The 21170-nt window shown below is 40.2% G+C and overlaps 1 protein-coding gene across 4 annotated transcripts in view; it reads left to right on the top strand.

Moving 5' to 3' along the window:
* HIPK3 (homeodomain interacting protein kinase 3) overlaps window positions 1–21170 on the top strand; it is a 113742-nt gene that overhangs the window by 16761 nt on the left and 75811 nt on the right. Inside the window, exon 1 of one of the 4 annotated variants that reach the window (XM_055813537.1) lies at window positions 19409–19626. The exons of 1 other annotated variant lie outside the window; for it this stretch is intronic. Coding sequence is in view for 1 of the 3 variants with exons in the window: in XM_027778425.2 (XP_027634226.1) it covers window positions 21145–21157 (13 nt within the window). In the remaining 2 variants the exon portion in view is untranslated. Of the gene's footprint in view, window positions 1–19408; window positions 19627–20189; window positions 20435–20930; window positions 21158–21170 lie in introns of those variants that run through there. 2 more of the 4 variants (XM_005231473.4, XM_027778425.2) reach the window with 2 other exon arrangements.

Below are 21170 nucleotides of genomic sequence, written 5' to 3'. Positions count from 1 at the left end.
TAAATTATTTTAGATTAGGTAAGACAATGGCTTTCATGAAATAATCCTGATGCAATAAAAGGATACTTACATTATTATGCAGAATAGCAAAGCAACATGCATGGGAGCCATTTTGGACATATCTCCATGTCGCTGTATCATGATAGCTTGGCAGCTTCTCAGTGAGTTTTCCCAGGACCTAAACAGCAGAAAGATTGCAAGTCAGTAACGCTGTACGGTGGCAGAACTTTGAGGAAAAGTTAGGCTGTGTCTTTTGGGATCATGCTTGCCTCTAGCAAGTCTTACTGTTTTCTGTCTTGTATCAGGACTTTTCTGCAGACAAATCAAATGTAAAAAAACAAAGTACAATGCAAGTAGCTTAACAGAAAGAAAATGGATTTGGAACACTGCTTTTGATGCCAGACTCTGCCAAGCTTTGGTTCGTCAAGTGGTATAAAAGCTGCCAGAAGCATCGTGTACCTTTCACACAACAAATAGGCAAAAAAAAGTATATTCATTTCTCCTGGTGTGTGTGCACACCTTGGGACAAATGTTGCCAGAATGGGGATGAGCCAGAGGACCAAGATAACTCTATCCCCCATTTAAATCTGTACAAGACATAGAAGGGAAAGGCTGCGGTGCCTTCTGATCAAACGAGGCAAGTTTTAGTTCTAAGTTTCACAGCAGCTGTTGTTTTGGGTATTTCCTCCCCCCCTAATGCTTGCTGTTCTTGAAAAATACATTATAAGTTTAGTTTAACTGGGTTTTTTTTTGAGCAACTGTTTTAAAAAGAGAACAAAGAAGTGAACTTTAAAAAACACAAAGACTGGAATTTAAGCTAAGCCACTCTTTATATTATTTTGAGATCTTGTGGATGCCTGGCTAACTGCTTTAGTTTCTAGGTCTGTATCGTGGTAGCTTTCACATCTCCTAGCAGCTATCTCTGGGAGTGTCTTCATAAAAGCACTACTTTTTCCCTAAAACTCCATGAAGTAGTATAGTATTTTGCCACTGCAATGGCATAGGTTTTGGGTGATTTTTTTGTTTGTTTGTTTTTTGAGCATCAATTAGCATCATGTTTATTAAATACTTAACAAAGGTCTGATTCTGCAGACTCTTAATCTCAGAAGATTACGCTGGGATGTCTTAGGCAGTGATTATTCATGTGACTAAAAATTGTTCATATGAATACATTTTATACAGGAATAAAGTTGTATACCCTAAATATTGTAAATTACTATATATATATGGATTTCTGAATTAAAACTAGGCTTTGTTAATAGAATTTTATCACTGACTGAGCCATCCTACAATCTGTCTTTTGTAAACTTTTCCCCTTCCTGACTTTTCCTTCTTTCAAAAGTCATAATCCTGGAGTAGATGGTTTGGAACCTGAATTATAAATTCCAGGTTCGTATACACTAAGTGGTAGAGCCATATCGCTAGCTCTGAATTCACTTTGGATTGCTCTGTGCTCCAAAAAATCATTAATTTAGTGCTTTGAAGTACAAGTGTGATCAGAGAACACAGTGTAAATGTTAATAAAATTGTATTACAACACATTAATTATGAAACAAAAATGTTCAATACATTCAGTTTTAAAATAGAGAATGGATGGTGCCTGTATTACTTCACATAAAAGAATAGTTGTTGGTTAATAATTAAAAGTTGCATTCCATGTATACAAAACTGTGGAAATAATTGTGTTCTATCTGATTTCAAAGATACGTTAAATATACTTGAGAGTATTGTTCGTCCGTGTGCTGATAGAATTATTGGTAATTCAAATCTGTGCTGGTGCATCAGAGTTCACTTTTTGTTGTAGCACAAGACTTTTGTAAGGATGAAAATCTTTGCTTTTTTTAGATAGGATTGGGATTTAAGAAAATACTTTGTTTTACTGTACATCTAATCTGTTACCATTTTCATAAGCCTGCATGTCACTTCTGTGTCGTATTATAGGATTGATTGAGCAAATGGCATTGAATTATGATGTGCTATCTGAGCTGGCTTCATTACTCCAGGACCTTATGCTTTAGCATGCAAAAATTTTAAAGCATCAAAAGGTAAAGCTATCATCTGATTTGCATATGCCATACATAAAGCATAACTGCTTGAGAGAGAAAACTTTCCATATACATCCCAAGTATGAGCATGCCCCAGGCTGCAAGACAAGGAGAGGAAGTCATGCCTTGAATTGTCTCATCTTTCAGCTCTGTTGGCACAGTGAAAGAAGTAAGGTGGTAGGAAGTTTCCTTTTCTTTTGTCCGGTGGCTGGAGAAAAATATAGGTTGGCCTTTAAACTTCTGTGGAGAGTAGGATACTAAAGAGCATTTCCTTGTGCTTTGTTAAACTGTCGCTGCCTTGAAAGAGAAGGGAGGAAAGACCCCATCCCCGTTACTGTTGGTAGAAGCTTTGCTGCTTTTTCACTTTGACTTTTTTTCTGGTGAATTATTATTTCAATATGCACTAGTCTGTGCTACTAGCAAATGCTGGTGAAATGATTAGCATATAAAAATGAGAAATAGCTTATTTGTATCAGGTGCAATTTAAATTGCCTGGATTATCCAAAGAAAAGACCCAGTACAAGTGGTGATATGCCATTAGAGACTTCGCTTGGCATTAACTTTCTGTATCTCCTTCCACTTCCAAATACTGAAATTCAAGCTAATAAAACCAGTATTAAGTGTTTTATATTGTTTCATTTCCCTGGTTTATTATGCATTCTTATATAAGTTATATATAAAGAAAAATCTACTTTGAAAGCTTTTTGAGAACTCTTTGTCTTCCATCTGGCACGAAAAGCATTTCTAGAGGGGAGGGGAAAGAAACAGAGTACTGTCTGAGGTAAATTTGATAGTAGAAGATGGGATAAAACAAGAGGCACTTAGACTAATTTAATTAATGCCATGGTGAATTTAAGAATATGCTGTCCTCTACAAGCATAAACATAGATCAGTAGCTGAATTAAGGGAGCAGTATTAGACTGCACCTGTTGGGTTTCAAACTGAATTCAGACCTTGTTTCACTATTGCAGTTGGGACTGGCAGTTGCTGAAGGGATTAAATTATTTAAAGCCTTCAGCTGGCTAGTGTAGGCTAGCAGTAGTTTATAAAACACTTAATCTATTTTTTTAATCTCTTCATATGTTTGCTTTACTTAGACAGTAAAACTATACATGACACACACCTGCCACATTCTGAAGCTTCTTTGTCAGATACTTTAAATTTATCAATTAGAGCAGCCTTTAAACTGTAACCATTTGGGTTTCTTTGACAATACACTTCGTGTTAGCCTTTACGTTTTCTTTCATGAACTCAAAACCAAACATGGAGTATGCAGACATGAAGTTCTTTTTTCACAATTTCTTTTTAAAAAGAGGTTCCTTTTTAAAGGTAAATGCTACTGTCCAAAGAAGTAATATTTACTGTAACCATTTGGCTTGTGATTTAAAAAAGAAATTAGTTCCAAACCGTTTGGAGCTTTGGAACTGTTTTTGCAGGGCATTAGCCAGTTGCTTGCACAGCAGTACAGCAAACCAGTTCAAAAATAGGTAATACTGTTTAGCTTGTTATGTGATCTGTCACTTGTTTCTAGAAAGCTAAGAGTAAGTAACGAGTAGTTACAATATGGATTGGACGGAAGAGCAATCTGGATAGCTGTGCAACACAGGATTAATTAGGTAAATCCTCTTAGGTTTGATTAGCCGTTGCTTAGATCTACAGTTTATTTTGTCATTGGTTGCTCCCATTAATGTCTTCTTTCTGTCAAAGTTTATTACTTTGATTTCAATTTTGCTTCATACCTTTTTTGTGTCAAAGTGCTACTGAAGTAACTTACAACCTTCCAAATAATAAGCAGAGTAACACCTGGAGTCAATTCAAATCAATGTTGGCATTCTCTTGAGAGTCTTTTTAATAATAAACCTTTCAAATGGGTAACTTCTGTTTTGTTCAGCAAATTGCGTATTTCATCTTTTTAATTTGGCCTTCAGTGTTAAATTACAGGACAAGTAGGCATATATATCTGCTAACAAGGATGAGTAAATGCTTATTCATGGAGATGAGATGGTTCCTGCAGTCTGCTTTTCATAAAAAGCATATGTTGTTGATATTATTGGTCAACCTTTAATTTCTTCTTCTTTCACATTACATTGCAAAGCTGTGATTTTATTTCTCCAAAATAACTCAGCCAGTTGATCTGCTCTAGATTTTTTTTAATAATGTATAGTGTAAACTTGAAAATTCTGAAGTACATATATTGAAGTAGTTTCACTAATTAGTGTTCTTTATCTTGCACTCAATCTTAAACTTTTTATTTTAACTAAAGAATATGCCATTCTTCAGAAATAAGAAAGGCAAAACCAGACGAAAAATAAAAATTCTTACACACACACCCCCACCCTCCCCAAGAAGCAGAGAACAAACACTTCAGGACTATAGCGAGATGGTTCAGCCAGCTGGGTGAGAGGGGTACGCAGACAGACATGGGAGGAACTGGGTGTTTCTGTGGGTGGTAATCAGAGTTTCATCAGCACTGGGATTTCATAGCGTTACACAATGCTTTTTACGTATTAGGGCAAGTCTTCATATTTGATTTGATACATGTAGCAGTAAATCAGGAAGAGCAGTGTCTCCGTTGTTGCTACTCCTGCAGTGCAGTTTGTTAGAATTTATTGCAACTATTTGTTCAATAGTTATCTAAGCATTGTTTCTTCTATAAGAAGGTATTACGTCTGAAATTCTATTTCACCTTGAATGACCTAGGAAACTCATCTTCTTCATGTATGATTCATCTAATATGATCTATAAAAGCAAATTGGGTTAGCTGCTGTCATGTCCCCAGACCAAACCAAAATAAAACTTAATTATAATAGCAATTTAACTCTGAGAATACAATGCCCTTTAATAGAGGATCAGTTGAATATTGCAGTTGTTTCCAAAGCCTGCAGAAAAAAGGCAAAATAGAACGCTAGTTGGAAAAGTGCGAAACGCAGATGATTAAATGGTTACCTTTACAGCCTTCCCATTCCTAAAGCTAAAGCAGGAGCCAGGCTGGTGTCTGTGAAAGATGAGAACTATTCCACTTTGCTTCTGTCTGACAACCCCCTTGGGGACCATTCCAGCAGCTATGTGGGCTTGGAGCACAGCGCGTGCCCTGGCACACCTCTGTGTAGGGGCTGTGGTGGCAGTGGCACAAAGCTGCGCTGTGGAAACCTCAGTTCCCAGAGCTGATCAGAATTACAGCACGCAAGGAGAAAGGGAAGGGTCTTCACCTTTGGGTGTGTGGGAGGGAGAGCTCTGGAAATGGAAAAATAATCGTGCAGCCCAGAAGTGTGTTCTTAATATAGGATAAAAAATTCTTAAATGTTATTTAATTTATAATGTTGGCTGAGCTAACTACAGTTTAATATCGTCTCATTCAAAGAAAATCAAAACTTTGCTGATAGTACAGTTGATTTTGTACATTCTGACAGAGTGCTACAGAGCACTATGATTTCCCCTAAATGGAAAGAGAATTCACTATAAAGGTTTCTGATGGGGAAAGAAAGGGCACAGTTTTTCATTTGTTTCTCTTTGGTTCCTTGGCTAATTTTCAGTCCTGCCATGTTGCTGCACCATCAGGGGCATACAGCAACACCACAGCTACTGTGGATGCTTCTGTGGGTGGTTTAGCTCTCCACTGAAACCGTATCACTGAGAAGGAATTCTGCAGGTGACTGCAAAATCTGTCACTGTATACCTTTCATTCCATGGCTGAGGGGGATATTTTGAAAAACACTGAAAAGTCTTTGGCAAAACGGTACAATTACTACCCTCCATTGATGCTAGGAAGAGAAAGATGAACTTAAGCTCTAGGGGGTGAAAATCTTCCCTTTCTGTCTGTCCTCTAGATGATGGATGGGAGCAGCTCCCCACATTGTTGGTTGGTGTCGTTCCCAGCCTGCTAAGAAGCATTTCAGATAATTGAGTAATGTGATAGATATATGATTGGCAGCAACCACGTATTTCCCAAGTCACTGCTTGGTCAGAAACTGGTACGCTGAGGCATTGCCCGTTAGCACTGCCTGCTGTGGGATGGGGTATACCAGCTGGCCTCATGAGAAACTTATTTCAAGAGCTTTTACAATACTTTAATAATAGGAGAGTGACTATTGAAGAGACAATGGGAAACAGCCTTATTTATGTATTTAGTTTTATTTTTCTAAAACAAACCCATAAACCAACCCACACAATTTGCAATACTTGCACAGTCATTCCCTATGCCAGAGATGGGTTTATATTTTGAAGGTTCTCGTATAAAATAAAATATTTGGAAAGTTTGTATTTTCATTAGTACCTAGATTAGGTTCAGCAAGATTTGCAATATTTACCGTTCTTTTCTGGGAAGTACTGATTAAACCTGATTTTCTACTAAGAAAGACTAAATTGGAAGGATTCATGGGAGTGTAGTGATTTTGTAGATATTTGTAATAAATAACATCAACATGTTGCAATGTAATCAAACTGTTGCATTTAAATCATGTTTTTCTTCTAATGTATTTCAGCTCAATTACTTCTGAGGGCTGTCTTGATGTGTCTCAGGTAGAAGAATCTTTCTACAGATGTGAAAGAAAAATTTTAGATGTGTTAACTACATCATTTGTAGGTACCCATTAGCATCAACTAAGCAAGACCAGTATACAGAGACAAAATTATTTTAAGGTGTCTGGAGGGGGGAAGAAAAAGTGGACTTCTCATTGTGATTTGTGGAAATTAGAAGTTGTGAGATTGCTGTGGACTGAAATTAAGTATTTTTAAGCAGCATTAGATATATTCCCTGCCACAGATTACTTTTAATGGTAAAATATATGATCTCTTGCTCACATAAAAGAATTCTCTGAGCTAATATTGTTTTAGGATTAGAGTGAAAAATAGATTTCACTTTCTTATGTTAAACTAATTCCAAATTAAGATTTAAATTAAAAGGTTAGAAAGACAACTCAAAAATAAATCACTTTGGAAGCCTCCCAGCTTCGTTATTGTCTAATAAACATCAAGCTTTAAAAATTATACTCTGGAAAGAAACTAAAAGAAAAGTATTATTCAGAAGGAAGCTTCACCAAAGATGTTGTAATAAGTTTGATTCCACAGTCCTTAGTGAGGGTAATAATGTTCAAAAGGCAGTGTAAAATCATTGCAAATAATGTAAACACAAATGGTGCTAGAAATGACAGAATCGAGTCTGATAGACCTGAAGGCATTTCTGAGACTGCTGTTGAAAGATACGCTTACTGAGATGAAAGGGGGAAAGGATAAACAACCAGGTTGCTGCAGTCAAGATACTCCATCACTGGGCAGAAATACAGCTAGGAGCTGATTTTTTTTCTTAGGTATGTAAACCAAGTCAGTTAAGGGACATGAGTTAACCAGCTCATTTTTAAGCATGACTTCGTGCAAAGGCTACAGACAGTGATTAAATTATTTTTAAGTGCCTTATGCTAACAAGTATACTGTTAAAGAGCTAGGTAACTAGGCAATTTCGTAGTGTTTTTTTAATAAGGATCATATTTTGAGCTTGGAATTGAAACATGAGGATGTTTAAGAAGTAATTATTGAATTAAACTAGTGCTTTTCAGTATCATCTGCTGAGTGGAATGCTATTCTGGCTTAAAAGCCTCATATAAACAGCTAAAGCAATCTTTCACACATGTAATAGATACAACTATTTAATAAAAAATGAATGAAGAGCTACTCATACCCTGCTGCGAAATAGTTATTAGTTTCTAGTATAAGAAATGAATTTGCATCTGCTAAAGAAATGCATTTAAATGGTAAAGGATGTCTGATGACTGATAGTCACATTTCATGTGTTAAAACAAAACTATTTACACCGCTTTTAAATTCAACAGTAAATGGCTGTTGTCATGCCAGGTTATAAAAGCTGACTTCCTTGTCTTTATGGCTTGTAATGATGAATAGAACCACACTAACGCTCCACGTCAGAGGTTTTGTGGTTTGGGGGTTGTTTTTTGTTTTTATTTTTTAACATACTTTCTCAGTAAATGTCATCTCCCAAGTACTGGCTTTTGAGGGTTTGTTGATACATGTGTAATCAACACTTGAAGAAATGGGAAAAAATTAGAGTAAAATCTTGATCCCATCCACATCAGTGATGTACTTTTTGAAGATTTCCATGAGACCAGTATTGTATTTCTTGGGCTTTGCATGGTATACAGATTTTTGTCTTTAAGGAAAGGGAAAATGTTGGCAGTCTGACAATAATGAATAACAGTAGGACTGGCAAACTTTCTTCCTTCAGGAAATAAGGACTCCTGAGGCAGGCGGGCAGCTGGTGCATTGATATGACTTTGCCTATAGTGCTGGCCAACATTGTCTCCTTTTTCCTTGTATACCCCTTTTTTCTATTTGAATCCATCTGTTGTCTCTTGTCTGATACTTGGACAGCAAGCTCTGTAAGATTTAATTCAGAAGCTGTTGTTTTGTTTTATAAATGAGGTGATTCCTGCCCATGAAATTCTGGTCCATAATTTGGGCTACTCTGCTAATATTACTGTCTCTACATCTGTTAAAATTAATGCTAATATTCTGTGTGTTTCCACTAACTCTGTTAATTAGTAATTTAAGCATTATGTGATTTTGATTGAGTTTTATGTAGTAGTTGTAACACACAAAGCACCAGGAAATATTTGATTGAAAATGGAACTTTTACTATTATTCCAGCATTGACCTTAATAGCTGTATATGTAAGAAACCTGATGAATAAAATATTCAGTCTGCAAATTTTCTTCAGTAATCAATAAACATCCGGAGCCGCATTCATCCTAGAAATAATTTTACTGACCATAATGGATTTGCCCCAGGAATTCTTTTAGCCAGTGTTGCTTGTGTTTTGCATAACTGTCCATTAGCTTCCTTTCTACAGTCAGATTGTTAGAAAGTTTATGCCCAGCCCTGATGCTGCTAATCGCCTCTGGCCTGTTCCTGTCATTAATGGGTAATAGCGCTGGTGGTGATAATAATCATATTGCGTGATTAACAACTACAAAGAGGAGAACTCGGTATAAAAGGAAACTCTACGAGGTATAGGGAGGAGAACAAAACTAACGACAAGACTGCTTTTTTGCGTGTTTTGGATGTGGTACCCTGTGTGCGATGCCCACCACTGTTGCCATGGAGACTGTGCTGAACACTGACCTTCTGTCCGCCTGGGACCTCTGTCATGTGGAAACCCTCAGGATTTCTCTCCAAGTAATGACTCTTACTTCCACAGTCTGGGGTACTGCTTCCCAAGATTTGCGTGTGTCCTTTCCCTGCTTTGTAATTTCTGCTGAAGTATAAATGATGAGTGAATAAAACCAGATATAAAACTGGCTGTACACGGTTACATACACTAAGTACTTATGGCTCAAAAATGAATACCTTAAAACACATTCAATGAACTAAATGGTGTTGCTTTTACATTGTAGACAGGTTCATTGAAAAACGCATGCTTGTTGATTAAGAAGGGCTTTTTTCTGCTCTTTTTGATGCCTTAATGTTGGGGTATTTTGGTTGTACCCTAACACTTTCCCTTTTAGCTATGACCTTGAGCTGCTTTTAGGTATTTTTGTGAATCGTGAGTGATAGGTGATATATTTCCTCATAGGGTGCACTTTTAACACATTTTGAGGTATTATCCAGAAGAACTGTAGATTACAGTGTTTAACATTTATAAAATTGAATAATAAATTCAACTGAGTAACAAAGCATATTATTAATTAAAAGACTAGGCTACTCTCAGATTTATATTTTTTAGTTTTTTCATAAAATGCATGTAGAAAAATAATTAAGTCTACAAAGGTGCTTTTTGTCATTGAAGTAGGAAAAGGAGAAATTAATTTACAGTTATTAAATTGTATTTGTCTAGAATAGCTGTACATCTTTTTCTTTGGAAAATATGGCACAACATGTATGAATGGAAGTGCTTTAATCCCTGGCAGATATACTATTTATGTGACATAGGCCAGTTCATTATCTTACTCTGACAGATGCAGTTTGTATTTAAAAAAAAACATGATCTGAGAATGGTCTTGAGTTTTTGGTATACACGTTAGAACTGTAGAAACTGTGTTTTTGAAGTTACAAGTGCAATGTTGGTGAAAATAACATATTTGTAGAAGGATCTCTAAGTCTATTTTAAATAGCATCCAAGACTGATGCTGTGGGCCTTGTCTTGTGCCTCTGTGTCCTGATGACAATTCTTCCATTACATGCAATCCCTCCAAGAAAAGCTACAGCAAGGTTGTTGCAAAGCTTTGAAGATAACATTAAAACTTCTGCACATATACATTCAGTAAAATCCCATCATGATCTAGCAAGGCTCAGTCTTCCTGGGACAGCAATAACGTTTGATGCTTTGCAGTCTCTGTCCCTTCATTTTCTCACCTGTTGTATCTCATTGCTGCTCATTTCAGTGTTGAGGATGACATGATGTCTATGACCATATCTTTATTTATAGATACAGAGTTGCCATTTTCTTTTCCACTTCTGCTCTTTCATCTTTTTTTAAACATGAGATCATATATGTGTAGGGGTTGTGCTTTCTGTTCCAATAACAGAGTGGTAATTATATCAAAGGATGATAAAGCCAGAAAAAACCAACTGATATCCTGTCTGCCTTCCTGCTAAATCTAATTAAAACGTTACATGGATAGACGTGTCCTCTTCAAAAAACTGATGCTATTGATGATATTTTAGTGTATTTTACACTAAAACATTTGCTGTTTACTCAAAAGTCTTTGTAATCTAAGTCAGAAAACAAGGTGAACTTTAAGTCTTGCTAACAACAATATGTTTAAAAAAAAGGCAAATGAAAATATTTATAAACTTTTTCCTATGATGAAAATTCTTATAATTTTTAAACGTTACAGGCTGAGGCACTGCCACTGCTGCACATGCAGTTAGCTAAGTAGAAATGTTACCTTACCTTCCCCCCCATTGTTTGAAGAGAGATTGCTCAGAGGTTACAGTATTTTGTGGACCATAACGGCGGTCTGCTGCTATTGTTCTTGTGATGTGATACTTTCTGCCAAGTGTCTCATTACTAGGAGTGGACATGGTGTATTTCACTGGGTCAAAACAATTCATTAAACTACTGCTGAACATCACGTTTTCCTTTGGAAGAGATTTCTACTGTTACTGGTTTGGAACAGAAAAATAAGAAAAAAATAAGCACAAGTTTTTTAACATTTGGAAAAATGTCATTAGAACATGCGTATCTCAGAATAAACACATTTATAGGAAAATATGTTCTTTGCTAAAAAAGGAAATGGATTTTTCCTTGCAATGGTTTGATCTGGTTTCAGAACTCATCTAATTAAAACATGCCTTTTCTGTTGTTCTTTCTAGGAGAAGAGTCTCTAATGTGGTAATTTAAATCTTTAGAACATATTTTTAACTGACATTTCATTAATGATGTCTCATGGAGGGAAAATAAGGAAGACTTTAAGATACCTGCTTTTAAAAAGTAGGAAAAGATATGGATAAGTTCCTGCTGTATTAAACTGTTTAGGGAGGGTGTAGGTGAACATTTGCAAGCCATCTGCAAATTGACTCGGGTAAAACTGCTTCCCAGGAAGGGTTTGTGCCACGGGCAGATTTGTACCTTACACCAGTGTAACAAAAGGGTTTTTATTTTTTGTTTGGTTTCTGTTTTTAACGTGGTCAGACTCCAGCTGCCGATAGCAAAGGCTTGGCTCGGTCCCAGGCCTTGGGTGCGTTCGTGGTGAGGTTGGAGGGACCCAGGTAACGAGGTGTTCTTCCATTGAATTCTAAAATAGGCTTGGATGTGATTCAGTGCCTGCCAGAGCAAAACTAGGCTGCACTCCTGTCTGCTGTGGTTTGTGGGGGAGAGTGATATATTCTCCATTAAGATAAAACAACTTCTCGTTGCTGTGATAAAATATTAGCCTAAACTGGAGTTGGTTAGTCAGATTATTTACTTTAAAAGGCTTTGGAGTATGTCCCAAAAGCACAACCACAGAGATCTTTCTATTCAAGTAAATAGTTTTCCTGGGGTCAGTAGACATGCTAATAAGCAACTACTCACTTGAGTAATGCAGGATTATGTTTTAATTCTGTGATTTGACTGCCCACTTATGTTTGGTGACGTGTATTTGTAGGAATGATGCATTTTGGAAAGTGAGGTCAGCTGGAACATTTGTGGTGTTCATCTGTCTGCAACCCTTGATCTTGCAATGTATCAGTCACTAAAAAAAGAAGCGATCACTCAACCATAAAAATGAAATGGTGGGTAATATTAGTGGATGGTACCCTATGAATATTCTCAAATGTAGGGTGCAGAAATGATGTTTATTTTAAAAAAACCAGTAAAAACCAGTAAAAAAAAACCAACCAAAAACCCCAGTAAAAAGTACTTAAGGTATTAAACATTTTACAAATTCGAACTGTATCATTGGAATTTTAGTTTGAAATAAGTTTTTTATTTTAAAAAGTAATTTTTCTCTTCCACAGAAAAAGGAAGAAGTGTTTCAATGTATTTTTAACTTTTAAAATAAAAATGTTTTTTTTTCATTTTTTTATATAATTAATTTGGTAATGGATTATTTTTAGTACTTGGCTCCAAAATTAAGTGTAGCTTTTAGTGCCAGCAACTTTAAAGATGCATTTTCTTTTTTTTTTAATATGTCAGTGTGATTGTGTGTTAGAATTCTTACTTTTAATTGATTGTATGTTATATTTCTCAGATTAGATCAGGTTCTCATGGTTTTGTTGTGTAGTATTATTACATTGGTCTTTACTAAGTGCCTCAAAAATAGAAACATACTGGACTTTTACACACATTTAACATTTGTTATTCCCAACAATCACTCAATTATTTTTCTGCTGGAGAGAAGAAAAATGTGAATATTACGTATACCTATGTGAAGGACACTCAGACACCACAACGGCTAATAACTACATGAAAATAGCTACTTAGAAAGACTCTTGCAAGAAAATTTACAGTGTCCAACTACAAATGTACATTATCATGACGCATTTCATAAAGATAAAACCTTTCCTTGTGGATCTCCTATGGTGTATGCATGGGGGATGATCTACTTCTGTGGCTTTTACAAAGAGGAAAAACATACTGAAAATGAAAATATAGTCTGAAAAATACAATACCATGATACATTATCTTTTACATGATCCAGTAAAGACATTTAAACTACCCTGTAGAATATTGCATTATGCTAACTCTTTATGGTCCTCTGTAAATATGAACAAGAACTTAGCATAGTTTAAGACACAGTGATGAAGCATCTGTCAAATCCACACCTATTGATGTACTATGAGCAGAAGCAGAGAAATAAGCACTTCGCAGTATCCCTGAACAAAATAATCTGACAATTGGTATGGTGCCATTTTTTTAAAATATAGTTGTCCCAGTTGGTTGTTTCAACAACTGTGGCACTGAAAAGAACAATGAGGTTAAAACCAAAACAAACAGTTATTGGAAAAAAAAAAAATAATTTCTGTGAATCTTAAATTGAAGCAGTAGTTATTTATATAATTTCAAGATAAAGCTTTGATATTTTTCCACTTCTGTGTTTTTTCTGCTGCTTGATACGTAAATGTCCCTCTTCCATACTGTAGTCATACTGCCTTTCTGTGATGTGAAATATAAGGGGATTAGTGTTTCAGTTTGGATGAGGGGTGCATTCCTGAAGAGATCCTCTTGGGAATCCTAATTTACTGTGCTTTGGTTGCATTGCAGAGAAACTGTGGAATAAGCAAACTTCATTATTTTTGGGTGAAATAAACCAGAAGATGTGGTCCAACCGTCAGTGGATGCTAGTATTCATCTTGTATGAATGGCAGGTTCTCGGCACCAACTCTTCAAATCCACCCACTTCTATTGGGTTGCATCAGAGGAAACATCAGAGGTTTCCTGCAGTTTGTTTTAATTTTTCAATAAAAAAACATAACCTAAGAATTCTTCAATGGTGTTTTTTTCTTCAGTGAACACTTCCAGGATTTTTGAAAGCTGTAAGTCCTTGCGCAAAATCAGTTACTCATTGTTTTTCTTAAGGAAAGCATCTGTTACAAAGCAAAGACAGGCAGTTCATCTCAAGTCAGCCAGCTTTTATCTACATGATAACCAAAAAGACTTTTAAGATTCCTTCTACATTTCCTAAGACTTGCCATTTTAGTCACCCTGTTATTATCTTTTTTGTACACAAGTTAATTTCCCAAGAGTTACCATTAACACTTGGTAGAATTTGAAATAGCAATGTCAGGATGGTGTCTGAAGTTCCTTAGAACTGGGTTTTGAGGGCTAAGGATGAAACAAGCGGAAAGACAGGCAAGCAGCAAAATGTTTTCAGTCTGGTTTTCCTCTTTGGAAGAATCACAGAAGTGGATCGCTCCTCATGCGTACCTTAGCAGACCCACAAGGAACGATGATGTCTTCATGAAATGAACATCAGCATGAGCATAACCCTTGCACAAAGCCCCAGAAACCACCGTGACCCCCACAGAAGGTGTCTTCTGTCCTTTGTAGCTTTTAAATCTACAGCTGTTTAACAGCCAGGCTGTTTAACTTGCAAGTTAAACAGCAAGCAATAAACAAAATGTCTCCCCCCACCTCGGCTTTTTTTGGGTTTTTTTAAGTCATGTATTAAAGCTGGTTTAATAAAGAAAGTAGTATTTTGATGGAAAAAAATAAAGTGGAAATAAGAGCTGAAATTTGAGTTTGAGTATCAGTGCTTATTTTTACAAATGACTTAATGTAAAATGCATAGAGGAATTTAATTTAAAGTTTTTTAATTGAAGAAATACAGTGCTTCTCAACCAACCTTCCTGTTGTTGCAAAAAGAGCAAAGTGTATGTTTGCTTTAAATTTGAAAGTAATTTTCCATTTACGCCCAGCAACAGAAGGTTGGATTTTGGATATGCCTAGCAAACAAATCTATGGGGAGGGGATCTGGGGAACTTTGAACTATGTTTATCTGAATATGATGGTAATCAGTGGAAAGTGTAAATTTATTTTTTTATGTTTTAAAAACATGGGTTTTATCAGTTTAACTCTGATCCCTTTATAGGTTTCAGTAGGAATCTGGATCGTGAAAGTTTTAATCCAAATGTTTCACATTGAATGCTTGTTTCTCATAACACAAGTCATACTTCAGTGACACATTTGTTAAAAAAACCACTTTAGATAAGGAATTGTGAGGATAAAAAAATAGTTAACTTGTTCCAGTCTTATCTCTTGTTTTGGGAGGATAAATATTGTAAGCATAAAATATTTCAGCCAATGTGAAAAACAGTAAAGTAATACTATAATTTGAACCCTACCAAAAATTAATTCCCTGCTTAGCAGATAGTGCTAAATACTGTGGGAAAGACTAAAGACTGTGGCCTGAAAGTTTAAAAAAAGAAAGAAAAGCTGAAGTGGAACCTTCCCCTATTCTACCCTCCTTGCATTGATTTGTACTTGCTGTTTATACTCTTCAGGTTAGGCAACTACAGCCTGGATACCTTCAGCGGTCACAACAACGCGTTGCCAACCAGCATGCTTCTGGGTTCTTTGGGTTTCATAATTGCTACCCAGAAAATGCAGCTGAAGTCTGTGCAGCAATACCTACCAGCTGACAAGGAAGAAATCTTGCCTTCCTCTTTGCATTAGTTCTGACATTCATTGAGTGTTTTCCTGAGCTGATGCAACTCACCCAAGAAAACCCTTTTTTAGCTGGGTGGGTTGAATATGCTAAATGGGAAGTTCCGTGCCAGCAGTGGAGTTATCACTGGGAGAATTTAACTGGATTTGTAGAGTGCAGATCAAGAAAACTGGAAGAGACCAGTTCTCTCCCTTTCTGCAGCGATGAACTTTTAGCGTGGCTTGCTGTTTCAGGCAGTGGCATCCTATGTTATTAGTGACTGAGCGAAGGGCCCGGTAGATGGAATTACAGCCCTATGGTCTTGCCTTCTCCTGTCCTTATCTTTGTGGCTTTGCTCCTTTGAGCAGCTCTAATAGCACAGCCTCGTTCAGGACTCAAGTTCGTTCAGGAATTGAGAGTCCAGCTGATCTAAACAACTCATAAGCCGATCTAAACAACTTATACTGGCTGTAAACGGTGTTTTGATGATATAGCTCATTTCAGTTTGATGAGTAAAACAAATGGCTCTAGCCAAAATGTTTTCTGTCCGTGTCTAGGCTTGGGATTTTGATAACAAAAATAGCACAAAATGTCATTGGTAGGTGTGCTGCCAAAAACTTCTAGCCTGTGTTTGTCTTCAGATCATGTCTTTTTACTGCATAATAGATTACATCATTCTTTTGTAACTTCTGTTTCTTCTTTCCACTCTTGAGCACTCACACCTAACTACTGCTTATCCTCTGCAAAGGTATAGAAACAAGGAGGAACAAAGAGCCTATGGAGGTGTGTGTTTCAAAGCTGAAGTTTATAAATGAATCTAAATGACATGGGCCTCCTTCCACTTAGTTACTTAAGTACTTTGAAACAAAACACTCCCCTCCAAATGGTATCAGTAGTCCACACTACTTACAGGTGTAACAGGAGTTTTTGTATTAACCCCTCAGTCGCCTGCCAGCACAAATGTACCTGCCAAGCGAAAATCAGGACAAGGAAGTATTTACTTTTTTTCAGAAGACAAAAAAAAAATTATGTGAGGGCTTCTCAGAACCAGTTGTATTTAATCTCTTAATAGAAATGTTCATCTGAGTGTTTAAAACTTGCTGGTGCATCTAATGATGTCTTACCATGTGTTGTGGGTAGTTAAAACACCCTTCTGTTGCCAAAGTAAGCTTTACAAGTAGTTGAGTGACAGAGGAGGTTCAGTGCTTCAGCTTACGAAGGCACTCGTTGGCCCTTGCGTGCCATTTAGGCCCTTCCGTCCTTAGTAGGATGAAATTTGCACTGAACACAAGGAACCCTTTAGCTGAAACAGCTCCCAAGTAAGGACAAATAATGGATCTTTGGAGATGCTACATTCCACAAAAGCAACTGAAGGAGTTTCGAAGAGATTTGAGAGTTTGATTACACGCTGATGATACTCCCATTGCAGGCTGAGTGGAAGTCTAGCTTGTTCTAATTAGCAAAAACTGGAACATGAGGACAAAACCGACAGTGGTGAGATGTTTTGGGAGGCTCTTTTTTAGCAAACGTGAGCAACTAAAAAATCCAGAGACACCAGTATAATGAGAGGTTAATCACCCCAAAATCACCCCCTTCTTTTCTAAACCTAAATTAAATTTGATTTGTGAAAATTGTGCAAATGTATCAGTGGAGCATTGGATTCATAATTTTGTCTATTTTTAGAGGATTAGTATCATTTGAGTTTACAACCATATTTGGATTGTTTTGGTTATCAAACTATAAGAAGTTGCATGGTGAAAAATAGAAGGATTGCTAGAAATAGTTCCTTAAAATCTGCTGTAAAAAATACGTCCAGAGTAGTTAGTAGCTGAGAAGGAAGACTTTTTTTTTTTTCCAGTTGATCACAAGTGTTTAATTTGGGGTGACAAATTTATGCCAGTTTATGTCTGCAGATGAAATATGCTTACAGATTGAATCAGCATATACTTAATGTTTTATGTTGTCAAGTCTTTTGAGATTATGTATAGTTAAGTAATCAACAAGGTTGTTTATCAACATTTAAAGTCTTCTAAAATAGATTATATATTAATGAAGTATGTATCTGAATAATTCTGTAGGATGTTATTTTTTAGGAGATGTGTGAAAAGAAGCTTGATTAATATTTATAAAATTAGTAAGCAAAAGATGTGATGAGAGGCTCTTAACAGATGTAATTTACTAACATTGACATCCACCTATTTTTCCCCACCCCTAAATTATACGTTTCATTACTTACAAGGCTGAGTATTGGTGGTGTTACAGTAGTAACTCCGATGTTAGGTTTTAGTACTTCCGTACAATAACATTGTCTTCTGCAATTAAGGAATTCAAACTCTGACTTTGCATCCTGACTATCCTTATTACAAGAATTAGACCTAAAGAAAGGTTAAAATCGAGCAGAGGCACATTGAAAACACTGGGACAAGTAGCAAGAGGAAAATAGGAGAGTACATGTAGTTGTGGAAGTAAATAAATTCTTGGTTATTTTTGGTAAGAGGTGGAGAAGCATGTGATGTCCAGTTGTGGCTGTAGCCAAGCATTTATCTTGGGGCTAACTACTTTATAGGCAAACAGTAATTCCTTTTTTGCCCCACATCAGCTGAATACTATTTAGGGTGAAGAATGCCATTTGCAGAAGTTGACCAGTCCTACAACCAACCACTAATATTTAAGTGATGTATAGTATTAGGGGCACGTTGTTACCGAGGGTGGATGCTGTTATTTTGTCAAGAGTTGAGCAAGGCAAACCACTGAACTGTAATGTGGGATGCAAAATGGTCGTGACGTTTGCTCCGTCCTTTTACTTCGGGAGCAGGGTGTGTGTTTGATGGTGGCAGGGACCGTTTGCCGGGGCAAGATGGCACACCACATCTAGGAGGTTGGTGCTTTGCAGTTATTTTTCAGGGCTGGGTAGGGGAGTCTCCTCAGCTCATCAAGCAGGAGCAGTGGTTTAAACAAACGTGGGGTCCATGTGTTCCTTCTCATGTTGTCATCTTCTCAGCTGCAGGCCCTGAGGGTCAAGTCTTTCCTCCAACACCCGTTTCCCCTCCGTGCCTGCTATGTATCCGTTAATGTGACGCGAGCTGGCAGCTAGGGAGACGGGGAAGAGCTTGTCGTTTGGTGTTGGGTGACCAGGTTCTGTCACTGGGAGGCTGTCGGTTTGCAGGTGCTCCTCGGGGAGCCCTCGGGAAGGGTGAGGCTGCCTTCCCCGGGCAGCGGCAGGCCGGGCAGGCAGAGCTGAGTTCGCCGTAGGGGCGGCTCCGGTTGTCCGCGCTCGGGGAGGCGACGGCCTCGCACCCGCCCGGCCGGGCCGGAGAAGCGCCAGGCGCTAAGCACAGCCCCGGCACCCAGCGTCGCCCGAGCGCGGGGAGCCGCGGCCGGCGGGGAGCTGTGCTTGTGCCCTCGGCGGGCCGGGGCCGGCCGCGCTCGGGAGAGGGCAGCGGCGGGCGGCAGCGCGGGCGGCTCCCGGCTGCGGCGGGCGGCGGGGCCGGGCGGGGGCGCTGCCGCTGAGACGCCGGGCCGGGCCGGGCCGGGCGGCGGGAGGGCCCCGCAGGCTGGGCCCCGCAGGCCGGGCGCAGGGCCGGGGCATACCGGAGCGGGGCCTCGGTGCGGCGCGGCCCGCGAGCCCCCTCCGCAGAGCTTTGGCGGGGCCTCGTTCCGCCGCTCCGGGGCGGTGGGCGGCGGTGGGCGCCGCTAGGCCGCCGCGGGCAGGGCAGCGGCGGAGGCGGGAGGAGGCGGAGGCGGAGGAGGCGGCGGCCGGGGGCGGGCTGGGTCCCTCCCCGGGAAGATGAGGCGGAGGCCCGGGCTGCCGAGCGGGCTGAGCTGGGGCGCTTTCCTCCTAGCCGCCACGACAAGATGGCAGCGGCCGAGGCGGCGGCGGCAGGAGCGGTGGGGGTGAAGGGCTGAGCCCGGCCGGAACGGCGCTTCCCCGGGGAGCTCCCGGACATGCCCAGGGCGGCGGCCGCAGCTCCAGCTCGGACGCCAGTGCGGCCCGATCCGTGAAGGTGAGCGGCAGGGAGAGGAGCGGGGCCGTCCCAGCTGGGTGCAGAGGGGCGCTGCCCGCGCCGCCGGCGTTCGCCTTCTTCCCGCGGGGGGCTCCGGGGCTCGGGGCCGGGGCGGACTCGGCGCCCGGCCCCGGCGGCGTGGGGCGCGCCGCTGCCCTTGCCGGAGCCCGGCGGCGCCCCGCTTCCCCTTTTCGCCGCTCTCGGCAGCGTCCGCCCCGCCGCCTCCCCGAAGTTTGCCCTTCCCCGGCGCGGGGGAGCGCCCGGCCGCAGCCTGCCGGCGGGGCCCCGGTTGCCGGGCGAGGCCGCCGCCGCCCGGCGGGGGAGGCGTGGCCGCCCGCCTCGCCCGTTACCGGCCGCGGGTACTCCCCTCCCGGGCGCGCCGCCGCCTCCCCCCTGCACGGTGCGCCCGGGCCGCCGGGCGGCGGCCGCCTCCCCCGCGCCGCGCGGGGGGTCCCGCTGGTGGCGCCCGGGCGCGGCGGCGGCTCCTCCCGTTCCTGCTCCCGGCGGGACCCGGCCCGGGAAGAGGCCCGCGGGGCAGCGAGCGGTGCAAGGGGCCGGTGTGGCTGTAGCGGAGCGGGAGGAGGCCGGCGCGCTGGGCTTTGGGCAGCTCCCAGAACCGGCGCTGCGGGAGGCGAGCCGGGGTTACCGCCGTTGGCTCCGCGTCCGCGGTGCGGCAGGGACGGTGCGGGCTTGTTCTGCTGCTCGGTTCAGCTTGCTATCGGCCATAAACCTGGCGGATGCTTTTGCGTGCCTTCAACGCTGTAGGAAACGGCGATTTATGTATTTTTTGAAATTATTTTTATTTACGGTAAGCCTTCAATCGTCAATGCGATGTAGTTACTCTATATAAATATCTTTCTTTTGAGGCTGTACTTTTGTAGCTAACTGTTGCGTCTGACTTAAAACGTCAGTGCCAAGAACTGCGATGGTTTCCTTTTTTGTTAGCTCGGTAAGTTGTTCGGAGGCTGCCTGGCTTGCCTTCCCACAGAGTATGTGGCGCTCTGGTTTTGCATCTTCCTGCTTATATATAACCTTGTTTATTTCACTTACTTTAGTATCTTTAAACTGTTAGAGAAAGTGTTATTAACATGAGAGACAATTACATTAAGTAAAACCTGCAGTTGTTGCTAACAGTGTATATTTTGATTGTTATGCCCCCCCCCCTCCAGTATTACCTCCCATTACATCATTTGGAAAAAAACTTTATGCTCCGGTTGATTTCACACAAAGTAGAAAAGCTTGGCTGGGCTGTGAGGACTTAACAATAATTCCATAACAGAGTAAATTTGCTAAAGGTTTTTATCAGCTAACTTTAACATTCACGCAATAACTGTCTAATAAGCGTGGCAGCCAGCAAAGAGATTAATTAAGCACCTGGAAAATAGGTCAAGACTGTATTACGAAGTGGCGTGGTGAGATCGCAAATAAATAGAGCAGAGTGTTAACATGGGCTTACCGGGAGAAAACTGATAGCGATATAACAGCGGTGACTGCTTTATCTGCTGCCGCCAACCATTTATGGTAGCGCACGGTGAGATGATGTT

The sequence above is a fragment of the Falco peregrinus genome, chromosome 9 (assembly GCF_023634155.1).
Source record: "Falco peregrinus isolate bFalPer1 chromosome 9, bFalPer1.pri, whole genome shotgun sequence".
In the NCBI taxonomy this organism is placed as follows: domain Eukaryota; kingdom Metazoa; phylum Chordata; class Aves; order Falconiformes; family Falconidae; genus Falco; species Falco peregrinus.
The sequence above is the reverse complement of the archived record's forward strand: the minus strand, read 5'-3'. Positions and strand labels throughout refer to the sequence as shown.